The sequence below is a fragment of the Heterocephalus glaber genome, unplaced genomic scaffold (assembly GCF_053883595.1).
Source record: "Heterocephalus glaber isolate CG9 unplaced genomic scaffold, H.glaber_assembly_v1.0 deba00001504, whole genome shotgun sequence".
Taxonomy (NCBI): Eukaryota; Metazoa; Chordata; class Mammalia; order Rodentia; family Bathyergidae; genus Heterocephalus; species Heterocephalus glaber.
In genome coordinates this window covers 6,866,551-6,887,468 of record NW_028258324.1, presented here as the reverse complement: position 1 = coordinate 6,887,468, position 20,918 = coordinate 6,866,551, and the positions used below count along the sequence as shown (strand labels likewise).

At 35.5% G+C, this 20,918-nt stretch overlaps 1 protein-coding gene across 15 annotated transcripts in view; it reads right to left on the bottom strand.

Annotated features, from left to right (window-relative positions):
* The window catches only part of Atp2c1 (ATPase secretory pathway Ca2+ transporting 1), a 141,592-nt gene that overhangs the window by 55,025 nt on the left and 65,649 nt on the right, over positions 1-20,918 (bottom strand). For all 15 annotated transcript variants that reach the window (XR_015441113.1, XR_015441114.1, XR_015441116.1 and 12 more), the window contains 4 exons: positions 13,077-13,232; positions 12,335-12,403; positions 11,196-11,271; positions 7,831-7,897 (listed from right to left, as the gene is read on the bottom strand). Coding sequence is in view for 10 of the 15 variants with exons in the window: in XM_087186931.1 (XP_087043057.1) it covers positions 7,831-7,897; positions 11,196-11,271; positions 12,335-12,403; positions 13,077-13,232 (368 nt within the window). In the remaining 5 variants the exon portion in view is untranslated. The remainder of the gene's footprint in view (positions 1-7,830; positions 7,898-11,195; positions 11,272-12,334; positions 12,404-13,076; positions 13,233-20,918) is intronic.

The following is a 20,918-nucleotide window of genomic DNA, read 5'->3' as shown; positions in this document are numbered from 1 at the left end:
AACAATCATTAATGAACCTGAAACATACTGATCTTCTAAATACTGATTCTAAATTTCAAAAAAACATTTCTAACAAGTTCTAATTTATCTACTCTGGTTCCACTTTTTGCATTTGTTGTCAAAAAGCAACATACTGAAATTACTGATGGCTCATAACTTTTAAAGAGGATAGTTCCCTTGCCTCTTAATTAAAAAATTTCCTATTTTAGATTTATAAACACCAATTACAATGGTAAATCCCACAAATTTTTCCACTTCTGCATTATCTAGTTCCTTTTTTGGGGGAGTACCGGGGATCGAACTCGGGTCCTTGCGCTTATGCCACAGGCGGCGAAACCACTGAGCTAAATTCCCAGCTCCTATTTCCTTTTAATCACCCTCATATTCCTATCACTTTCAGCATTTCTCCTCTTACATATAAATAGCACAAGACAAATTTTGGTTAAATAAACACCATAAAAGATGAAAGAATCTCATTACAAATTGTTAGCAAAAAGGGATGGTCTAAATTCTTGTTGGAAAACACTGTGTTACGGTTTATATCTAGATGTCCCCTCAAAGCCTCATATGCTCATAGGTGTGGCTTTTGGGAGGTGGCTGGGTCATAAGTGTGTGATACTGGAATGGTTTGGCATACAATGGACCCTCCAGTTACCAGAATGTTTTGGCATACAATGGACTCTCGAGTTACGACTGGCCTGACATACAAACAACTTGGGTTATGACTGGAATTTTAGTTTTAACTTGTGACCTAAGTCTTGAGTTATGACCCAAATGCCAGACGATTTTGCTTCCAGATGGTCTCAGATACAGTTTAACCCTTAAAGAGTTCTGGAAGGAATACTACAACATCGTTTCCTGTGTGTGGTTAATTTAGAAATCCTGGGCCAATGTCTCTCTAAGGACACTGAGATCTGCTGTATACAGGAGAGAGACTTTGAAGGCAGTGTAGAAGAGCCTGAGCCTTCACTGACCAACCTGAGTTACAACCAGCCTTCTCGAAAGAACTGAGTTCATAAGTCAAGGGTTCACTGTAGTTCTGGGTGTGGCTGAATGGATTTACTGAAGACAGAAGATCCACCCTAGGTGTGAGTGCCACTAGCCTAGGTGATTTACCTGAGTGCCTGGATGGAATAAAAAGAGAATTAAATAAGGAAGGCTCCTGCTTTGCTGTTACTTGCCTCCTGCCTACCCATGGACTGTTTCTCTACTGCCATGCCCTGCCTTGAAGCCAGCTGACTATGGATGGAGCCCTCTACAAATAGTGAGCTAAAATAAACCTTTCCTCCTTTAACTCGTGGGTGTTAGGTATTGTATCTTGGCGGGAGACAAGAAAAGTAACTAAGACACACTATATGAAAAAGTCTTGCTGAAGAATGCCTGTTTCTTTTCTTTTGCCCTTAAATATACATTGTTCACTCATCAATTCAGGAGTTCTGAGAAAATTTACAGTATCATTACTCAAGGACTCAGGCTTGAGCTTTCAATTATATGATTACTTTTACCCATATCATTGTAGCTTACTGTGCTTCTATCTAGCTCTCTGCATTCATCTTCTAATTTGTCTAATAACTGTAAAGTTTTCTCTGTCAATTATTCTCTCTGCCATTATGGTAGAAAATAAAAAGTTCAGAATTTTTACCTTTGCTCAATGAATGTTACAACCACCACAAAAAAGATCTACACAGACTGTCTCCAGACTTTCCACACTTCTTAAATGATGTGATATTTTGAGTAATACAATAAAAAAACTAAAGAATAACAGGATGGTGATGACCTAATTTTATTAGTACATCAATATTCCAGGCAATCCCATCGTCTTCTGCTTTTCTTATTTTTTAATCATTTTAGTACATTTGGAAATAATTGTTAAAATAAGTCTTCGAGTGATGAGGTAGCAAAATGTTTCAAGAAACAGGAAAAATTAGATCACTGAAGAACCATAATATATCTGAGATTTATGAGTCCAATGAACTCATATTGTAATTGCAAAATAGAATGATTTTATTCTATTTTATTTAAAATTTCTTGTTCATTGAAAGATCTTGAAGAAAGTATAAAAGTCATGATACATCAATTTCGACAGATAGGTGGAACAGATATAGTATAGAAATCCTCATATTAAAATTGGGTACAATCATATCCCAATGGTTACTATTTAAAACTCAAACCCCATTTTAAATTTATTTCATATCTAAACTCATATCATCTATAAATGGCTACTTATACAGGTTTAAACCAAAAGTTAGTTGCATATGCATTTTTGCTCCTTTGAAGGAAAACAATTTATTCCTTCACTATACCATAAGTATACTTTTACTTCTTATTCAGTCTACCTATTCCTCATAGTCTATTCAATTTTTCCTTTTGAAATATATTGGCTTTTGTTCTCATATTTGCACTTTTACTTCCTACACCTACTACCAAGATGCCACTGAGGACTTAAGATGCTTACATGAATTTTACCCTTTCATACCACCCATACATCATCATCTCTGCCTTCACCCTTACTTTGCTGGATTTCATGCAAGGATAAGTAAAAAAACAAATATTCAGAGAATTTGCTTCCCTATTTGTAATTAATTGGACTGATACTTTGGCCAGGTATAATCTAGACATTTACAATCATGTTTCCCATTTCTTGGTATCTCTACACTACTGTCATCTATTGTAATCTCATGTTGCTATAGATAAAGATTTAATAAAATATTTTTTCCTTTCTACATGTGGTTAATTCTTTAGTTCTGTTCCCCTACTGACTAGACAAGGTAGTATGTCAGTTATGTTGCTAGGCAACACCATTTATGATAAAGGGATTCCGCACTGTCTCTGGACTGAATCACAATCACTTTATAGGAAGTTGTGGCTTTGCATTTTCTGAATATAATGGCTCTTCTAGTGTGCCTTGGAGACACCCTGAAAAGTTTACAACAGAGATGTTGGTTCCTGTGGAACATGAGGTTAATTTTAATGCAGGGTTATTCCTGTTCTCAAAAGGTTGACCTCATCTCCTGCACTTGAGTGACTGCTATACATGCTAGTAAAAGAACTCTCACAAGATGGACACTTGTGCCCAGCACCAGGAAGGAAGCTCCCTGCCTCCATCCCAGGCTTCTAGGGCAGAGAAGCTCAGCCGGTCCCAGCACCTGGAAGGAAGCTTCCCGCCTCCATCCCAGGCTCCTAGGGCAGAGAAGCTCAGCTGGTCCCAGCACCCGGAAGGAAGCTCCCCGCCTCCATCCCAGGCTCCTAGGGCAGAGAAGCTCAGGTGGTCCCAGCACCCGGAAGGAAGCTCCCCGCCTCCATCCCAGGCTCCTAGAACAGTGAAGCTCAGATGGTCCCAGCACCCAGAAGGAAGCTCCCCGCCTCCATCCCAGGCTCCTAGGGCAGAGAAGGTGAGCCAGTCCCAGAACCCAGAAGGAAGCTCCTGCACTGCCATCCCAGGCTCCCAGGGCAGAAAAGGTGAGCCAGTCCCAGCACCCAGAAGGAAGCTCCCCCACCACTATCCCAAGCTCCTAGGGCAGAGAAGCTGAGCCAGTCCCAGAACCTGGAAAGAAGCTCCTCTACGGCCATACCTAGCTCCTAAGGCAGAGAAGGTGAGCCGCATGGGTGCCAGAAGCACGACCCCACCCCGTGGAAATGAGAAGACCCATAAACAAGCCTCAAAAACAGACTTCCAGATCACCTACAGCAACCCCAAAGGGAAACGAGATGGAACACTCTAATACTCAACCACCTGAACTCTCTGAACTGGCAACAAAAGAGGATCTGGGAAAAATGAAATCAGAAATAATTACTCAGATAACAGCAAAGATTTTGCTCACGGTGCAAGACATCATTAATAAATCTAGAGAGGACACAGATAAAAAATTAGAGGATCTGAGGAACATAATGGAATCCCAACATAGGAAACAAATGGAATCCATAAAACAGATACAAACAGATTTCCAAGAGATTAAAAACTCCATCGAAAGTCTGCAGAGCAGAATGAGCTAATGTGAGGACAGAATTTCACATACAGAAGATAAGACTGCAATTAGTGAGGAGGAAAAGAAAAATTGCTTTAAAATTGTAAGGGAACATGAGAAATCAATCCAGCAGCTGCTAGATGAGGCAAAGAAGAATAACATAAGGCTGATTGGAGTCAATGAAGAAAGAGGAGAGAGTGCAGATGACATAAAAAAACTTTTCACAGAAGTGATGGCAGAAAACTTCCCAAGAAGGGGAAAAGAACTTGACATACAGATAAGTGAGGCATATAGGACTCCAGCTAGCCTTAATCAAAAACAATCTACACATAGGCATATAATAGTTAGGATTCCAGAAATCCAACAGAATAAAATTCTACAAGCAGTGAGAGAAAAGAAACAAATCACATACAAAGGAAAGCCCATCAGAATCACAGCAGACTTCTCAATGCAAACCCTCAAGGCAAGAAGAGCTTGGAGTGATGTATTTCAAGCCCTAAAGGAAAACAGCCTCCAACCCAGACTGATGTACCCTGCAAAACTATCTTTCAAAATGGATGGAGAAATAAGATACTTTCATGATAAAGAGCACCTCAGGAACTTCATGAATACCAAACCAGCACTCCAAAAAATTTTAGACAATACCCTAGGAAAAGACAATGAGGATCACAACCCCAGGAAACCCAGCAGAATGAATCCATTGGGCATGACAAATTAAACACAAAGGGGGAGAATCCATCAAAAAAAAAAAAAGTCATGACAAGGCTTTTAAAACTTTTGACTTCATCTCCCTAATGAGTGTGTAATTCAATCTTATTATTGTACTGATTAGTATTTTTCTGATTCTAGAGTTGCACACTATTCCTTGTGCTATACTGTCTATTTATCATCTTATGTCTGTCTACATTTTAATTGGGTTGTCTATTAATGAGCTCTAAGAATTCTTTATATATTCTGCTCATACGTTATATGCATTGTAAATATGGACTGTTTAAGGCTTTTCATTTTAATGATGTCATTTAAAGTTCTAAATTTTGATGGAATCTCATTTATCAATTTTTTTCTTTTATACATCATGGTTTTTGTATCCTAGGTAGTTCTTGCCTACCCTGAATTCATAAATATTTTCCCTTATAATTTCTTCTTAAAGTTTTATACTTTTAGACTTTCTTATTTAGGTTCATAGATCCCTTCAAGTTATTTTCATGCATGGAAAAAAAGGGTTGAGGTTAATTTTTTATATACGGATACCAGGTGTGCTAGTGCCATTTGCTGAAAACACTATCTCTTCCTTGGCTCTTGAATTGAGTTTATATTCTATAAAATGCTAATGTTAAATAATCTTTCAAAACTCAGTGGACTATATATGTGTAGTTCTATTTCTAGATTCTCTGTTTTATTCAAATGATATATATGTCTTTCCTTATACCAACACTGCCTTGATTACTGTAGCTTTAGAAAAAGTCTTAAAATTAGGTACTAAACGTCTTCCAACACTATTTTTGTTTTTGTTTTTAACTTTTCTAGGTCCTTTGTACTCCTACATAACTTTTAAATTTCAATACCCAGTTCTTCATTTATAGCAAGTATACACAGACCTGAATTTTTATATATACCTTGTGTTTTCTAATCCTGCTAAATTCAAATACAAGTTCTAGGGGCTCCTAGAGATTTCTTAGTATTTTCTCTGTAGATGATCATTTCATCTACATATAAAGATTTTGCTTCTGCCGTGCCAATCCTATCCTAGTTGTGTCATTTTATTGCCAGACTATTTTGGTGGGGACTAGGTTTCAAAGTTTAATGGACAGATGAAGAGTAAGCATGTCTGCCCTTGTTCAACAACTTAAGGAGAAAGCACTGTGTCTTCTCCATTCATATAAGGCGTTCTCGCTGGAAGTATGGAGTATATGTCTTTAATCTGTTGAGGAGGTTCTGTTCTACTTCTAGTCTCCTGATAGCTTTTACCATGAACAGCTGTAGAATCTAGTCCAATACTCTTTCTCCAACTAGTGACAGGATCATATGGCTTTCTCCTTTCTTCTGTTAAATGATGACTTTTGGGGGTGGATCTTCCAATGCTGAACCAACACTGCCATCCCTATAATAAAACCACTTTCTATATACTGCCAGATCTGACTTCCAAAAGTTTGTTTTGTTAAACAAATTTGTCTATGTTCATACTTTTTTCTTCTATTATCTTTATCCAATTTTAGGATTAGCACAATGTTGAGTTCCTAAAATGAGGGGAGAAGTGTTCCTTCTTTTTTCTGCTTTAATTGTTTGACATAATTTATCAGTTAAAATGTTTATGAGCCTGCTGTTGTCATATAGGCAGGTTTTCAAGCTAGGAATATACTTTCTTTAATAGGTGCTATTCAAATTTTATATTTCCTCCACAGTTAGTTTCATTAATTTGTCTTCCAAGGTACTTCTTAGAAATTGTCAAATTTATTTCAAAAAAGATTTTTGTAATATGCTTTCTATATCCTTTTAAATTCTGTAAAATCTGTGGTAATATCTCCTAGATCTTAATATTGTAATTTAAAAAATGTATAACTGATATTGTGTAACAGGAAGAAAAGGTCGAAAAGAGCAGGGGAATTGGGAGGGGTAGGGAAAGGGAAAAAAGGGAAAGGAAAAAATATGAGAAGAGGAAAAAAATGGAAACAAAGTCTTTGCAAATAGGGAAGGGTGGAGGGGGTGAAGGGAGGGCAGGGGAAGGGGAAAAAAAATAAGAACCAAGAGACTCATGTAAAGGTACACGATCTCAATGATGAATGTAACTGTATTTTATACCTAAAATGTACCAATAAAGTTAATGGGGGGAAAAAAAAAAAAAAAGATGGACACTTGAATTTGCTCAGCTATGTTCAGGGCACAGGTATCAGATGTGGCCTATGAAAGCTGTTGAGTCAGAATGTTTAGAAAGGCCCCATTCTGGGAATTGTTGCTAATGAGAAGTCTGATGACAGCCTAATTTTCCTTTCTTTGTAGATGACCTGACTTCTTTCATACATACAATGATACATGTAGGTTAACAGTTCCTTTCACCCTGTTTGGTGAATCTTTTCAATCTACTATATAAAAAGATTCGCTTTTTGATTTGGCTTAAGAAAACTATTTGTGTGTATTATTTCTTATATAATTTCCTCTTGCCTGTTTTTGAAACTCACACTAGTGAGAAATACTATTTCCTGGGCCAGGGATTTAGCTCAGTGGTGCTGCCGCCTGCCTCACAAGAGCAAGGTCCCGAGTTTGATCCTCAGTACCAAAAAAAAGAAATACTATTTCCTGAAATTATTCTTCTTTTGTTAGTTTTATTTCATTCTACTTCATACATTTACTGTTAGGAGACCTCTTCAATTTTATATTCTAGTCCTATAATTAAATTTTTAATTTCAGCAATAATATTAATTTCTAGAAACTGTTCTCTGATCACTTTCTGGAACAATCTGTCCAACTATCATAGACATAAGAAAGTTCTAAAAATAGACTTTTTAAAAAATTCATCTTCTACTTCTTGAATTCTTTTTCCTGAGACTGATTATTCACTTTCCTCATTGTAGTCTTTCTCCTTCATGCTGCTAGTTTCCCATTTGACAATCCTTGTTTATTTATATATGAAATGCAATAGTAGGCTAATAATTCCAGACATCTAATAGGGGCTTTCTCTGCTGCCACACACACAGGGTTTCATTTTCCTAGAACTACTTCAATTTATAGCTTTACAACTACCTAAGTAGAGATATTATAGTCTTGTGGGCTCCATATACTATTGACTTCCCATAATGATTTCACAGTATCTCAACCAGAGAGATAAGAGGCACAAGACTTCATTTATAAACAAAGTACTAGAACTTACCTTACACTGATAGTAAACATTTCCAGGATATCTTTTCCTAGTAACCAGCCAACCAACATGATGATACCTAGAACAAAATCAAATATTTTTCTCTTTTCTATAAATCACCCAGAAGGGATAGAGTAATAACTAAAGGCATCCAAAAGGTCCCTTGATAGGAAAGGGAAAATACACCAGATCACAATTACAAGGTTTTACAAAAATCCACTAGGGAGATTAAATCTAACACTGTTTAAAAGACAGTGCTGTGCATGTGCATACACACGACACAGCTTTACCTTTTGTTGTCACTGCTCCCACTCACCCCTCAAAGCAGTAACTCATAGTTCAAGAAAATATTACCAACATTTTCACGCACTCCAAAAACTGAGACAGACCTATAAAACATATAGATCTTCTATTTACTATAGATTTTGCAAAAATAAATTACTACAGTTTTACTTTTCATGACTCAGTATCTAGACATCACCTGACTTTGTACTGCATATGAAGGAAGACTTAGAACCTATCCCAAAGAGTGATGTATCTTACTTAGATGATACCTAAAAATGAATTAACATTTACACATTACTACTTTTATGGTACTTACTTAAAAAACTTTAAACCAGGTGTGCTGGCATATGCCTGTCACCCTAACTACTCAGGAGGCTGAGATATACAGATTACAAGTTTAAACCCAGGCCGGGCATGGTGGCACATGCCTGCAATCCCAGCACTCGGGAGGCTGAGGCAGGACTGCCATGAGTTTGAGGCCAGCCTGGGCTATACAATGAGTTCAAGGCCAGCCTCAACTATAAAGCGAGACCATGTCTCAAAAAACCAAAAGAACAAAATAAACACAAGTTCAAAACCAAACTGGGCAAACTAATGAGACCCTGACTCAAAAAAAGATAAAAAGTGCTGAGGTAGCATGCTTGACCAGTATGTCTAAGGCTGAGAGCTCAATTCCCAGTACCACCAGGTAGGCACACAGGCAGGCAGGCAGATAGCAATTAACATAAACCGTACTCCCTGCTTTTACATTTTATCTTATAGAAGAAAAGGGACAAAGGGTACACCTCCAGGTTTGCAAGAAAAAAGAAAACATAGACTCATTAAAGGTTTCATAAAGCAACCTCAAGATTGTATTCTAGATCAACATGGACATTTAAAGCATTTTTTTCTACCTTTGTGTAACTATAATAACCCACATACTGAGCCTCTCAAATCCTACCACAAATATGATAAAAAGAAATTCTGACCATGAATTATATTAGGGGTCAGCATGCAATAATCCATGGGCCTCCTGTCTGTTTTTATAAAGTTTATTGGAAGAGAGCCACATCAATTTGTCTCACTACTTTCATGCTGATGGCAAATTAAGCATTTCCAACAGACTGTATAAACTACATGCCTAAAATATTTACTATCAAGTTCTTCACAAAAACGTTTGCTTACTCCTGATCTACATCTTGACCCTCCTCCTATTCCACAAGACTACTCTGACATGAAAAATTATATCCAATGTATTATACTAAAATAAAAACATAATTATAAACTTGGAGTATATTTATCATTAAATATGATGGTTTTATAGTACTGTTAATATAAAATAGATTTAATTGGCTAGGACATCCTTCAATTTATCAAATTCATTATAAAATTTCTATAAATAGCAATAATCAAAGGAGCTATATGAGAATATACATGAGGCTCTTACCCAAAAGCAACATTAAACCTCCTACATTATGTTCATAATGCCAACAGATAACCAAAAATAAGGAAGTGATATCTAAGGAATAATTTCACTAAAATTACCTAAGAGAAATATTGTATTGCTGACTATCAAACACTAAGCTAGCCAGATTAATTAAAATAACATGGGTGGGAGAATTAAGAAAATAAAGATTCTAAAATTAACACATTTGTCACAAATAAAGATGTCATTACAATTCAGTTAATAAAGAATGGATTATAGAACTAATAGTAGTGGGATAATTAACTTTTGAGTAAAAAAGTTATAGCTTTACCTTAAACTGTATAGTTTTAAAAACTCAAAGTAAAATTAACCATCAAAATTAATACTATAAGATAGGCTGGAGGTATAGCCCAGTGGCATAGCATATGCAAGCCTCTAGGTTCAAGCCCCAAGGCTACCACAAGAAAAGAGAATGAATGAATGAAAAGAAATGAGAAAAGAAAAAAGGAAAAAAAAAGAACTGACTCTAGTAGAACAATGTTTAATGTTCTTATTGACAGAGTTGGGAGAGTCCTTAAGAATAGAATAACAGAAATCTTAACCACAGAAATGATCAGCAAAAATGTGCTAAAGGAACCTCAGAATTCAGGAAACAGGGAGGCAGACTTTGTGGAGATGGAAAGGGGATGTGGGATGGAGTCAGAGGGGAATATGAGAACATGGAGAGGGGGAGGGAAAGTAAAAATGATTAAGATACAATATGTATATGTACCAATTCTGAAGATGATTATAATTATATACCCCAAAAACATACCAGTTTTTTTTTAAATCTCAGGAAAAGAGAATTTTCAATTACATGCATCTCCCTCCTACCAAGTTTATTATCTGTCCCTCAAAGATAATATTAAAATTGGGAGAAAAATAGTTACAATGTAAGCAGCTAAAGAATTAAATCCTATTTATATGAAGAGCTGCTACAATCTGACTTAAGTGACAAAAAAAGAAGAAATGAGATAGTGGGCAATTCAAAACTGAAAAAGGTCAACACATATACAACAAAGTATTCAGTATTTTAATATTTTTCAGTATCTTTAATAATGCACTGTGAAACAGTGTGAGAAGTTGATTTTCATCTGTGATGTTAATGTCAACACTCAAAGTTGGCAAAAAATTTAAAACTTACATAGACACCCTTGGACTCAATATTAGTTTTAAAAATCTATCCTAAAGAAAAAAGCAATGTTTAAGATATCTGCACTTCAGATTATTTCTATACATAAAAAAACTTCAAAAAATTTACAGAAATGTCTAAAAAGGTATCTGTGATTAGGTTTACAAAATGAAATATTATACAACCTTTTAATTTATTTTAGGTGAGCATCTGTTTAATGTTTATGATGAAGACTGTGAAACAAAAATAAAAGCAGTCCATAAAACAGTACCACATTTTGGGTAAGACTGGGAAGACAAATACTCAAATGTTCACAGAAATGCTCTTTCAGTATAGGATTTACACAGTTCCATTTTGTTTCTTTGTAGAAGAAAACAATAATTGGCTTTATAATTTTTTTAAAAAACTATTAAGCTTAAAGAAAAGCAAACAGACAGAACTAGAATACCACCCTTCAGATTCAAAAAAGAAAACCCAAGTAAAAATGTAATATATACATACTCACTCTTCTCTTACCTATTATACCAAAGGAGTAAAAGGAAAGTTGTTTTCCTAAGAGGTCCATGCTCTTCTGCAGAGGGGTTTTTGGTGCCTGGACAAATTGAGAAGAATATCACCACAATTACCTAATTGATTACGCTTTACCAAGTGCTAGGCCCTCTGGTAAACCGCTTGACATACGTATTCTTAAGTCACCCACACAACTCTTCCATAACATAAATGTGCCAAGCTTCCCTGAAGAAACTGAAGCTTAGATTTTAAATAATACCTAAGTCAAATGGTAAGGAATGACAGAACTTTCAATTTTAAAAACCACAAACATTTGGAAAAATCCAGTCTATGCATCCCACTGCGAAAAAAAAAAAATGTTATGTCTCTAAGATTTCAATATTATCACCTGCTTTCTCACTTTTCTAACTTTTCCCTTCTGTGTCTGCAAACATGCTAGTAACCCAAGTTTGATCCCATAGGCTCCCTCCTCTGCCAACTTTCTTCCTCAGCTATCCCTTCACTGCCAAGCTTCTTGGAGTGGCTTTCCACATTACATCAAAAACAAATCTGGGCAAGTTACCTGAGAAATTCAGATAATTTTGGAAGAACATGACATTTGCAGAATGCAACATCCACAGAAAAAGTATTTAATGAAAGAACCCACCTTTAGTACTCTTAACCAAAATCATATTCTACATTATTTCATTTGCCAAACTCCCACTTGGAATTATGCAGTGAAAAATTTCAATAGACTTGTTCTGAGGCAAAAACATACTAAATAGTAACCTTGGGGGGCTAAGGGTATAAGCTCAGTGGCAGAGCACATGCTTAGCACATGGGAACCCTCAACACCAAAAAAAGTAAACTTTAAAATTAATATGAAGCCGATTTCTAAAATGAATAAGCTCTATAAAAAAATTGGCCATAAATCTCATCCCACTATAATAAGTAAAAGTCAAAATCTTTTGGAATATTAACAATGTCAATTCAGGCCCTTCTAATTATAGGTTTTCCGGCATGTATCTAAGCAGGGACAACTTAAGAGATATTCTGAGTAAGATATTGCTCTCAATAGTATAAACAAGAATTCAAAAATATTCTCTTGTACTCACAATGAATTTCAGACGTGAAATAAATACAACATTAACATATTAAGTACTCACTTCTTCTGCTTGCATCATTTTAAAAACCTCCCCAAATTCAGAATTTTCTCCTGTTCCAATGACAATACCCTAAGGGGATAAATAAGAAAATTCTTTTACACATGGATTCACTTTCCTCAACCAGAAAAATAAACAAAACCCCATTAATTCTCTTTCTTCAAAATCTTCTCACCTACAGATCTGACATACATATTCAAGGTTCCCTTAGTAAGTTTACTTTTTATGTTACTATAATTAGTATTTACAGTTTATAAATCTTGGAAATAAAAATCTTTTCAAACTTACTACTAACTCAATTCTGAGGTCTATTTTTTTCCCTAAATTATTATTTCTGAAATTCAGGTCTGTCTTACACTAAAAAACATTTAACGTAGCTTCTTGTTCCCACTTCTATACGACTGAATGGTGCCTCCAAAAAGAAATAGTTGAAATCAAATATTAGGTAAACAGTTTGCAGTCAGTACATCATAGCTGGTACCATATTAATTAAAATTTTATTTAACTAGTAATGAACTTTGTTTCTATCTTTAAAAAGGACTACCCATTATCCAGTAAATGGTAGAATTGTGTATTTCACGGACACAGCTTCTCCCCAATTTCCCAGATGCCCAGCTTTAGGTTCAACTGTCTTTTGTCATATTCAGTATTTTGGGGTAAAAAAAACTAAAAACACATAAAAGTCAAAAATTTGAGAAACCAGTTATAAACAAATGAACTGCTTTTTTCAAAAGAAGAAAGTTACCTTTGCTTTGCCACATCTGACCAGTGTCCCCATGAAGGCAATGTTACTCCTTGATGCAAGATCACCATTAGTTGCAGCTGGCTGAGGAGCTGTCACCTTAGAACAAGGTGTTGTCTCTCCTGTCAAGCTAGACTCATCAATGGAAAGATCCACAGCCTTGGGAAACATAAAGCAGTCCATAAATTCAAGTCGGTGCTAGTTAACATACCTCTCACTTCTTCCTCAAATATCTTCTCTCCATTGATTTGTTACATCTTATATTACTCAAAGACAAAAGAAAATACAACCCTATCTTTAAAATGGGGTCAACAAAATCTGAGACATACATAGAATGCTGTACCATAAGACTAGGTTAGCCTTAAATTCAAAATATAATGGTGAAATGGAGACATTAGCTGAAACTATCTAAAGAAAACCCAGAAAAGTTCAGGAAGTATGCTTGGTAGTTTAAAACCAACCATGACAAAGAGAAATACATCAATAAAGGATAAAAAGGTAATAAGAAAGACAATCATTCATCATTTAGGCTCAATTTCATAAAATTTTTGCTCTATATCTCAACATTTATTCCAAATTAAAGTTTGTAAGAATAAAAAATGTTTCCTTGTAGATCATGAGTATCATTGTCTATCTTCTGACTGGGACAAGGTGCATTCTTTTTTTTTTTTTTTAAGTACTAGAGATTGCCAGTGCCTTTGCATTGAGCTATGTCCCCAGCGCATTCATTCATTTTTTCACAGATGGTCTCGCTAAGCCACTAAGTTGTCCAGGATGGGCTCAAACTTGGGATCCTCCTGCTTCAGCCTCCCTGAATGCTGAGATAACAAGTATGTACCACCACACCCATATGTGTGGAAAATATGGCCCACAGAAGAACATTTCCTGAAGATATTCACAGGCACTGTGTACAATGCAGTAGATGATTAACATACATATAAGAGAAGGAATGAGCCAGGTAAGTCTTAGAAATAAGTTAAGAGTTAAACACTTAACTCCTACTGCAATGCTTCTCAAAACCTGCAAAGCAACAGTGTGAATGATCTAAAGAGGAATGCAGATAGAGCAAGGGTCTCAGCATTAGGTCCCAGCAAGAGCAGCAGAATAAGTATCACCCCTACCACCTGAGAACTTGTTAATGCAATTATATCCTCTGCAACTACCATGCAATCCAAGGATGGGGAAAGTAAACCTAGCAATTTACAAGCCCCTTATGTATTACTGATGCATGCTCAAGTTGGAGAATCAAGGCAATACAGTGTTTATAAAACTTTTTAGATCCATTTTATATTCTAGAAGCTCTTATTCAAAGATGGTCTTAACACTTGCAGAAAGTAGGTGGCAATTCATGATTTAAATCCTTTGCAGGCTAACTGACTCACCCAACAAACTACCTTTACTATGTGCTAGGTGCTGAGCTAAATCCTGTTAAAGGAATAAGGAATCTGAAGCAGTTAAATTACTGGGCAGTCTCATTGCTATTGTAAGACAAGCTTGTGTTCTTATTAGGGCAGCTTTATACTCTAAATGCTACATCCTTTTTTTCCTTTCCTTTTTCAGAAGGAAGGCAGCTGCTGGCTCAGCCCTGATACTCCAAAAACAAAAAGCTAATAAATCACATCTTTTCATTTTTTATTTTTTGAGGTACTGGGGATCAAAGGTAGGGCCTTACGCATGCTAGGCCAGCACAATACCACTCAGGTACATCCCCAGCCCAATCACATCTTAAAGAGTTCATTTTTTTATGAGCACAAATACCTTAAGTCTTATACAAATTATTATTTAAAAAATTGGTTCACAGATCCTGCTTCCTCCCCATCTCAGTAACAAAACTTTTAATTTAGTCAATGTCATTCATCCTTTCACTTAACAAGTATTTATTAATGCATACAAAGGGCCTTGTGCTGTATCACACACAGTGGGAGAATCAGTGGTGAACAAACCTTCCACCCTCAGCTATTATTCTACTGGAAAGCCATTCTAAACACAGACAAGCACGTGTGATATATACTAGGTAGAGGAGAAACAACTACATTCAGACAAGAGTACATCTTAGGAGAAAGACAACATTCTTCAAAAGCATATGATCCCTTCTGCCAAGCCTAGAGCTCTAAGGCTGGGCCATGATCAGAGAGCAAGGAAATGTTAAACAAAGACCTGCCTAGTGTTTCTATGCTTAGGTAAATATATTTCTATTCTAGTGTTCTAGTTCTAGTGTTCTAGTTCTAGTGTTTCTATACTTAGGTAAATATATAACTCTGCAAAGGTGATCAAGAGTTTATTTACAACAACAGATCATTAAATTTAAAATTATTCAGCATGAAAATCCAAAGACAAACTATTGGCATAAAAGCTTAGGTAAGATAGCAATCTGACGCAATTTAGCAGCAAACTGGGCTTAAAATGTTATTCCTTAAGACACAGATCAATAGTCCTTTTAGGCTTTAAAAATTCATGCAAATACAAGCCAAATTATTTTGCGTTCAATACCTCAAATCAACTACAAGATAGTAAAATACCTACCATGGTCCAAGGCAATATACATTTTCTTTATTAAAGGAATACGTTTATTTGGCTTTTCTTTCCAAATTAACCTTAGAACTGTGTAATTTTTCCTACCAACAAATTTATTACCAAGAAAAAAAAACTTGTAGGATAGACTTTTCTTCAAAAATGAGCTGACATTTCACTGGTTACTATCAACCACTCGCTCTGCTACATACCTATGCTAAATTCTATTAACAACTGCTGGAGGCAAGTACTATTATTTTCACACTTTACAGACAAAAAGATTAACTCACACAAATACATATAGACAGAAAGCTATGAAGATGAAATCTCAATGCTGACAAATGCTAACTCCAGATTCATTTTAATTAATTATTCAAAGGATCAACTAGCAAATTATTTCTCCTCCCCAGTTTTAAAGCTACTTATATAGGTATAACACATTAACTAAGTCTATGTAAAAAAAAAATGATGTTTTTCCTAATAGCAAAAGTCAACATAAGATTCACTTTATTTAGCAAACTCCTCTTTAATACTTTTTATAACAGCAAGAACTGCATGTAATTTTCTAGGCTCTTAATTAGAAAAGACAACTTCTAGCACTTAAAAGCAAACAAAAAATTGTGCATATCTAAGAGATATATACAATATATTTTTCTCTTAGAAAAGTAAAATTCATATTTCTCCTCTTAGGATTTTTTTAGCTTAGATATTATAAACCTTAGGCATGGATAAATACTAACATAGCATGATTGTCTAAACTAATTTGACTTTCTTAAAAAAGAGGAAAAGTTTGCCCTTTTGGCCCTATCATGTAAGTCATAAGTGGCCTCCCACTTCAGTTTCACCATTACTAGTCATTTAAGAGAATAAGCATTTTCAGTTAAATTGGGTGTTCCTACAGAAAAGAGGCAGGTCATTTTAGTACAACAGCAATCAGCCATGACTAAGTGTTTAGAGGACAAGCTGATATGACAGAAAAGGGATTTGGAACTTCATATACATATACACACCCACACACACACACACATATATATACATATATATATACATATATGTATATATAAATTCACAACTAAAACTCAAATTTTGAAGAACATATAAATGATGAAATTTGGCTAAATCATACAATGGCTCAAACTGCAAAGATCTCAACTATCTAATGAAAAAGAACATTTTCTAAATTATATTTTCTCTTAAAGTGAAAGCAGTTTTAGGGAGAGTAGGAAGAAGGTGGTCATTTCTAATAAGAGTGCTATTTAACACATTAGGCAAAACCTATTACAATTAACATCACAACTTAATTCATCTGAGAAAAGATACTAGAATCATTTATCCATTGCATTCACAAGAGCAAAAAGAGGGTAAAATAAATCAAAGAAGCAACCAGCCCCATGCCTATCTATAAGTTCAAACAATAAACCTTCAAAAGAACTATTTATGAATAGGAGAACTGATTGTCACTTTCAATCTTCTCTGGGTACTGTGGTGGACATGTGAATGAGACAAAAACAGTCCAAAACTCAAAACATAAGAATCAAAATGTATATATATCCATAACCCAAATATTTAACACCCATGTGATATAAATGATTAGAAAAATTCACAATAGCCAAGCAGGGTGGCGCATGCATGTAATCCCAGCACTCAAAAGTCAGAAGAAGGAGGATTAATCACGAGTTTGAGGCCTGGCTGGACTACACAGTGAGTTCAAGGCCAGCCTTGAGACCCTGCTGAGAAGAGGAGAGGGAGAGGGAGAGAAGAAGAGGGAGAGAAGAAGAGGGAGAGAAGAAGAGGAAGAGAAGAAGAGGAAGAGGAGAGAAGAGAGAAGAGAGAAGAGAGAAGAGAGAAGAGAGAAGAAAAGGTTCACATTATTATTCCAATAAAACACTAAGCAAAAAGAAAACAAATGCCATTCATTAAGGTTTCCCGAAAGGCAAAAAGTGACTACTTAACAAATTTAAAGTTGATGTGGAACAAGTGACAACTACAAATAAATCCTTAAGTTAAGGAATAGCTCTATAATATGCCCCTAAAGCAATAACCTTTCTGGAATTAAAAGCAAATCAGAACTGGCTTTCTTTCCCTATATTTATTTGCAGCTGCCTGATCATAAAATCTCTTATTCTGCTTTCAAAAAGTAAGATTCTGCTGTTTTTCCAGGTGAAGAAAATGTAATCAAAAATTCTTCATGAGCTCTAACTTATTAACACTCAAAGCCAAGTCAACTAAGTATTAGAAAATTATTGACAAGGATACATAAAATTGTTTTTATACCCTGGTAAATGCCTGCATCCTTGCTAACTTTCTGACTGAAGCACACAGATTCAACTTGATCTAATTATCAAAAATTTAAAGGCCAGTATTCAGTTAAAAAGGATTTCTAGGATATTTCACTATTACTATTACACCAAATTTTAAAACAGGGTTGATTTTTCCAAGTCTTTCCTGTCAAGACAGGAGAGAAAGTCTAAGAGGAGGGGAAAAAAAGCATGTATTACTTCAGTCTCACTGTCCCTCAGGACATACTGTCTTTGAGTTCTACTAGTTCAATGAGAAAAACAAGTTCTTTCTCAACATATTCAACATGACAGCATTCCTCAGCTCACACTCTGAAGCAGCTGAACTATGGCGATCCAACAACAAAACATAAGTAGCTAAAGCTCATACAGTCTAAAAGAAAAAGCACTCCTAATGTGGAAGGTATCTCTGGAGTGGTTTTCCAAGATACATAATGATACCTACTTCAGAAAAAGACATTCTCAAGGCAAATACACCAAACAATTTTGTTGAGTAGGAATGTTTCTAAATTATACAAATATACCATAAGACCTTCTACACTGTACTCAATTTCTTTCAAGTAATTTAAAATCTCTACTTCCTAAGATGTTTGTATACTATTCTTTTTTGCAAATGTGTAAGCTGAATAATTCAAAAACTTCTAAAAGCCAAATTTTTACAATAAATCACAAAAAGGTAGAAAAATACTACTAATCAATTTATCAAATTTACCTACCAAAACTATACTGAAATCAGTATAAAAATTTGCAACTCAGGAGTAACTCAACAGAGACTAATGGAATAGGGCATTCAAAAAATTGGTCCCTATAACTAAAATAATAACTGGCCCAAAACTGATAATAAAATCAACTTCGGAATCAAAAACTTAGAGTACCAGGAAAGCAGAGTGGCACTTCTGTTTACCTGTCTACTATCTGCGATTCCCCAGACGGAAGCAGCTATGGTTGTGCCACAGCAGCTTGGGATCCTGACACAGCTTACTAGTGTCAGAGGGTTACTGTAGACCTCATTCCTAAAATACTCTGCTTGTGTGTTTTGACCTGTCAGGCAGTTCTCTAAACGAGTGGTGTAGATTTATATCCCCACAATGAGCCAGACAGCAAGGCTTTCTGGGCATTTCTCAAGATACTGGAGACAAACTAGGGCTCAAGGTACAGAAAACAGGGCAATAGAGTACATTCAAAAAGCTGGTTAAGGAGAAGGTGACGAGGAAGCTTCTTGGGGGAATAACTGTTTAAAGGACCACTGCACCCATACAGTACCTGGAATACAGGGTACAATATATGTGCCTAAGACCAGATACAGGCTCGGAAAAGACTTGAGAAATCTCTAGGATTGCACTTCTAGCAGATATGTGCATTGTGCAGAAACAAGAGGTAAAGGCAGAGTTGGAGTCACCCTGGTACAGCATGGAAGAAGTATCCCAGCTCAGAGGCAGCTGCAAAAAATAGGAGAATGATGAGTAAATGAGAGTGTGTGTATTTGTTTTGGAGGGAGTTCTGAAAATTAAGGCCTACTGCTGAGACCATGGAACAGAAATTTCAGTGGCCATTCATGATAAGCAATACAGTCTTTACAAAAATAATCTGTACAATTCACTAAATAAAGTGGACTTCAGCCTTCAGGAATCAAAAACAACAAAACCAAGGGAAGAGGGTGTCTCTGGTGGCCTGCATTAAAACACTATAATATCCAGTTTTCAACAAAAACACAAAAAATTGACAAAGATGACCTATTCATAGAAGAAAATTGACAGAAACCATCCCTGAGGAAGTTCAGACCCTGGACTTAAGGGAAAAAGACTAAGTCAACTGTCTTAACTATCCTCAAAGAACTAAAGAAAACTAAGAAAGTAATTTATGAACAAAGAGAATATTAACAGAGAGAAATTACGAAAAGGAAACAATTAGAAATATTGGTGCAGAAAAGTACAAGAACTTAAATGAAAAGTTCAGGCAAGTGTGATGGCACATACCTATAATCCTAGCACTCGGAAGGAAGATCATGTTCATTGCCAAGCCAGGGCAATGTGGCAACTTAGCAAGACCCTGTTTCACAATAATAATCTTTTTTTTTTTTTTTTTGGTACCGGGGATTGAACTTGGGTCCTTGCACTTGTGCAGCAGGCAGCGAAACCACTGAGCTAAATCCTCAGCCCTCACAATAACAACCTTAAAAGGGGGTGGATACAGCTCACTGTGAAAGCTCTTGGTTCAATCCCTAGTACTGAGGAAAGTTCACTAGAGGGGTTTGAAGAAAAAAATCAGCAACATAAGAAAAGCTAAAAGGGATTCTTCTTGGACAATATAAAAGGAGAACAGTTCAAAGCCAAATGAAGAAATAAAGAATTCCAATAGAAGTTTATGTAGACAAACATAAAACTAGGAATTTTATATTTCGAGTTTTTGTTTCCTCTTTTTTGCTTCCTGTATGATCAAAAAACTACATGCATAAAAAATACTTATAAATCTATACAAACAGGCACAAAATGTATAAAAATGTCATTTGTGACAGTAATACAGTTGTACTTCAGTTCATGAACTTAATTCTTTCCACGTTTCTGGTCACAAACCAAATTGGATGAGAACTGAATCAAACTTCCTCATAAGGCCAACAATGAACATAATCACTGAAAATGATTCAGTTCTCATCCAATTTGGTTTGTGACTAGAATCATGGAAAGAATTAAGTTTGTGAACGAAGATACCACTATATAAAGGCAGGGAAGGACTAGACAATACAGAAACAAGTGTTTATATGTTACTAAAGTTGGTAGAAATTCAAACTAGATTATGTAAATTTAGAATGTTAATTGTAATATTCATGATAATAACTACGAAAGTAACAAAAATATACAGGAAAAGGAACTGAGGGAATAAAAAAAAATACATTTAAAATGGAAATCAGCCTAACTCAAAAGAGGGCAGACTGAAGGAACTGAGAAACATAAAAAAAATATATACAGTAATTCCATCCTCACCCAGACTTGCTTCCTAGCATTTCAGTTACCTATGGTCAACAATGATCCAAAAATAC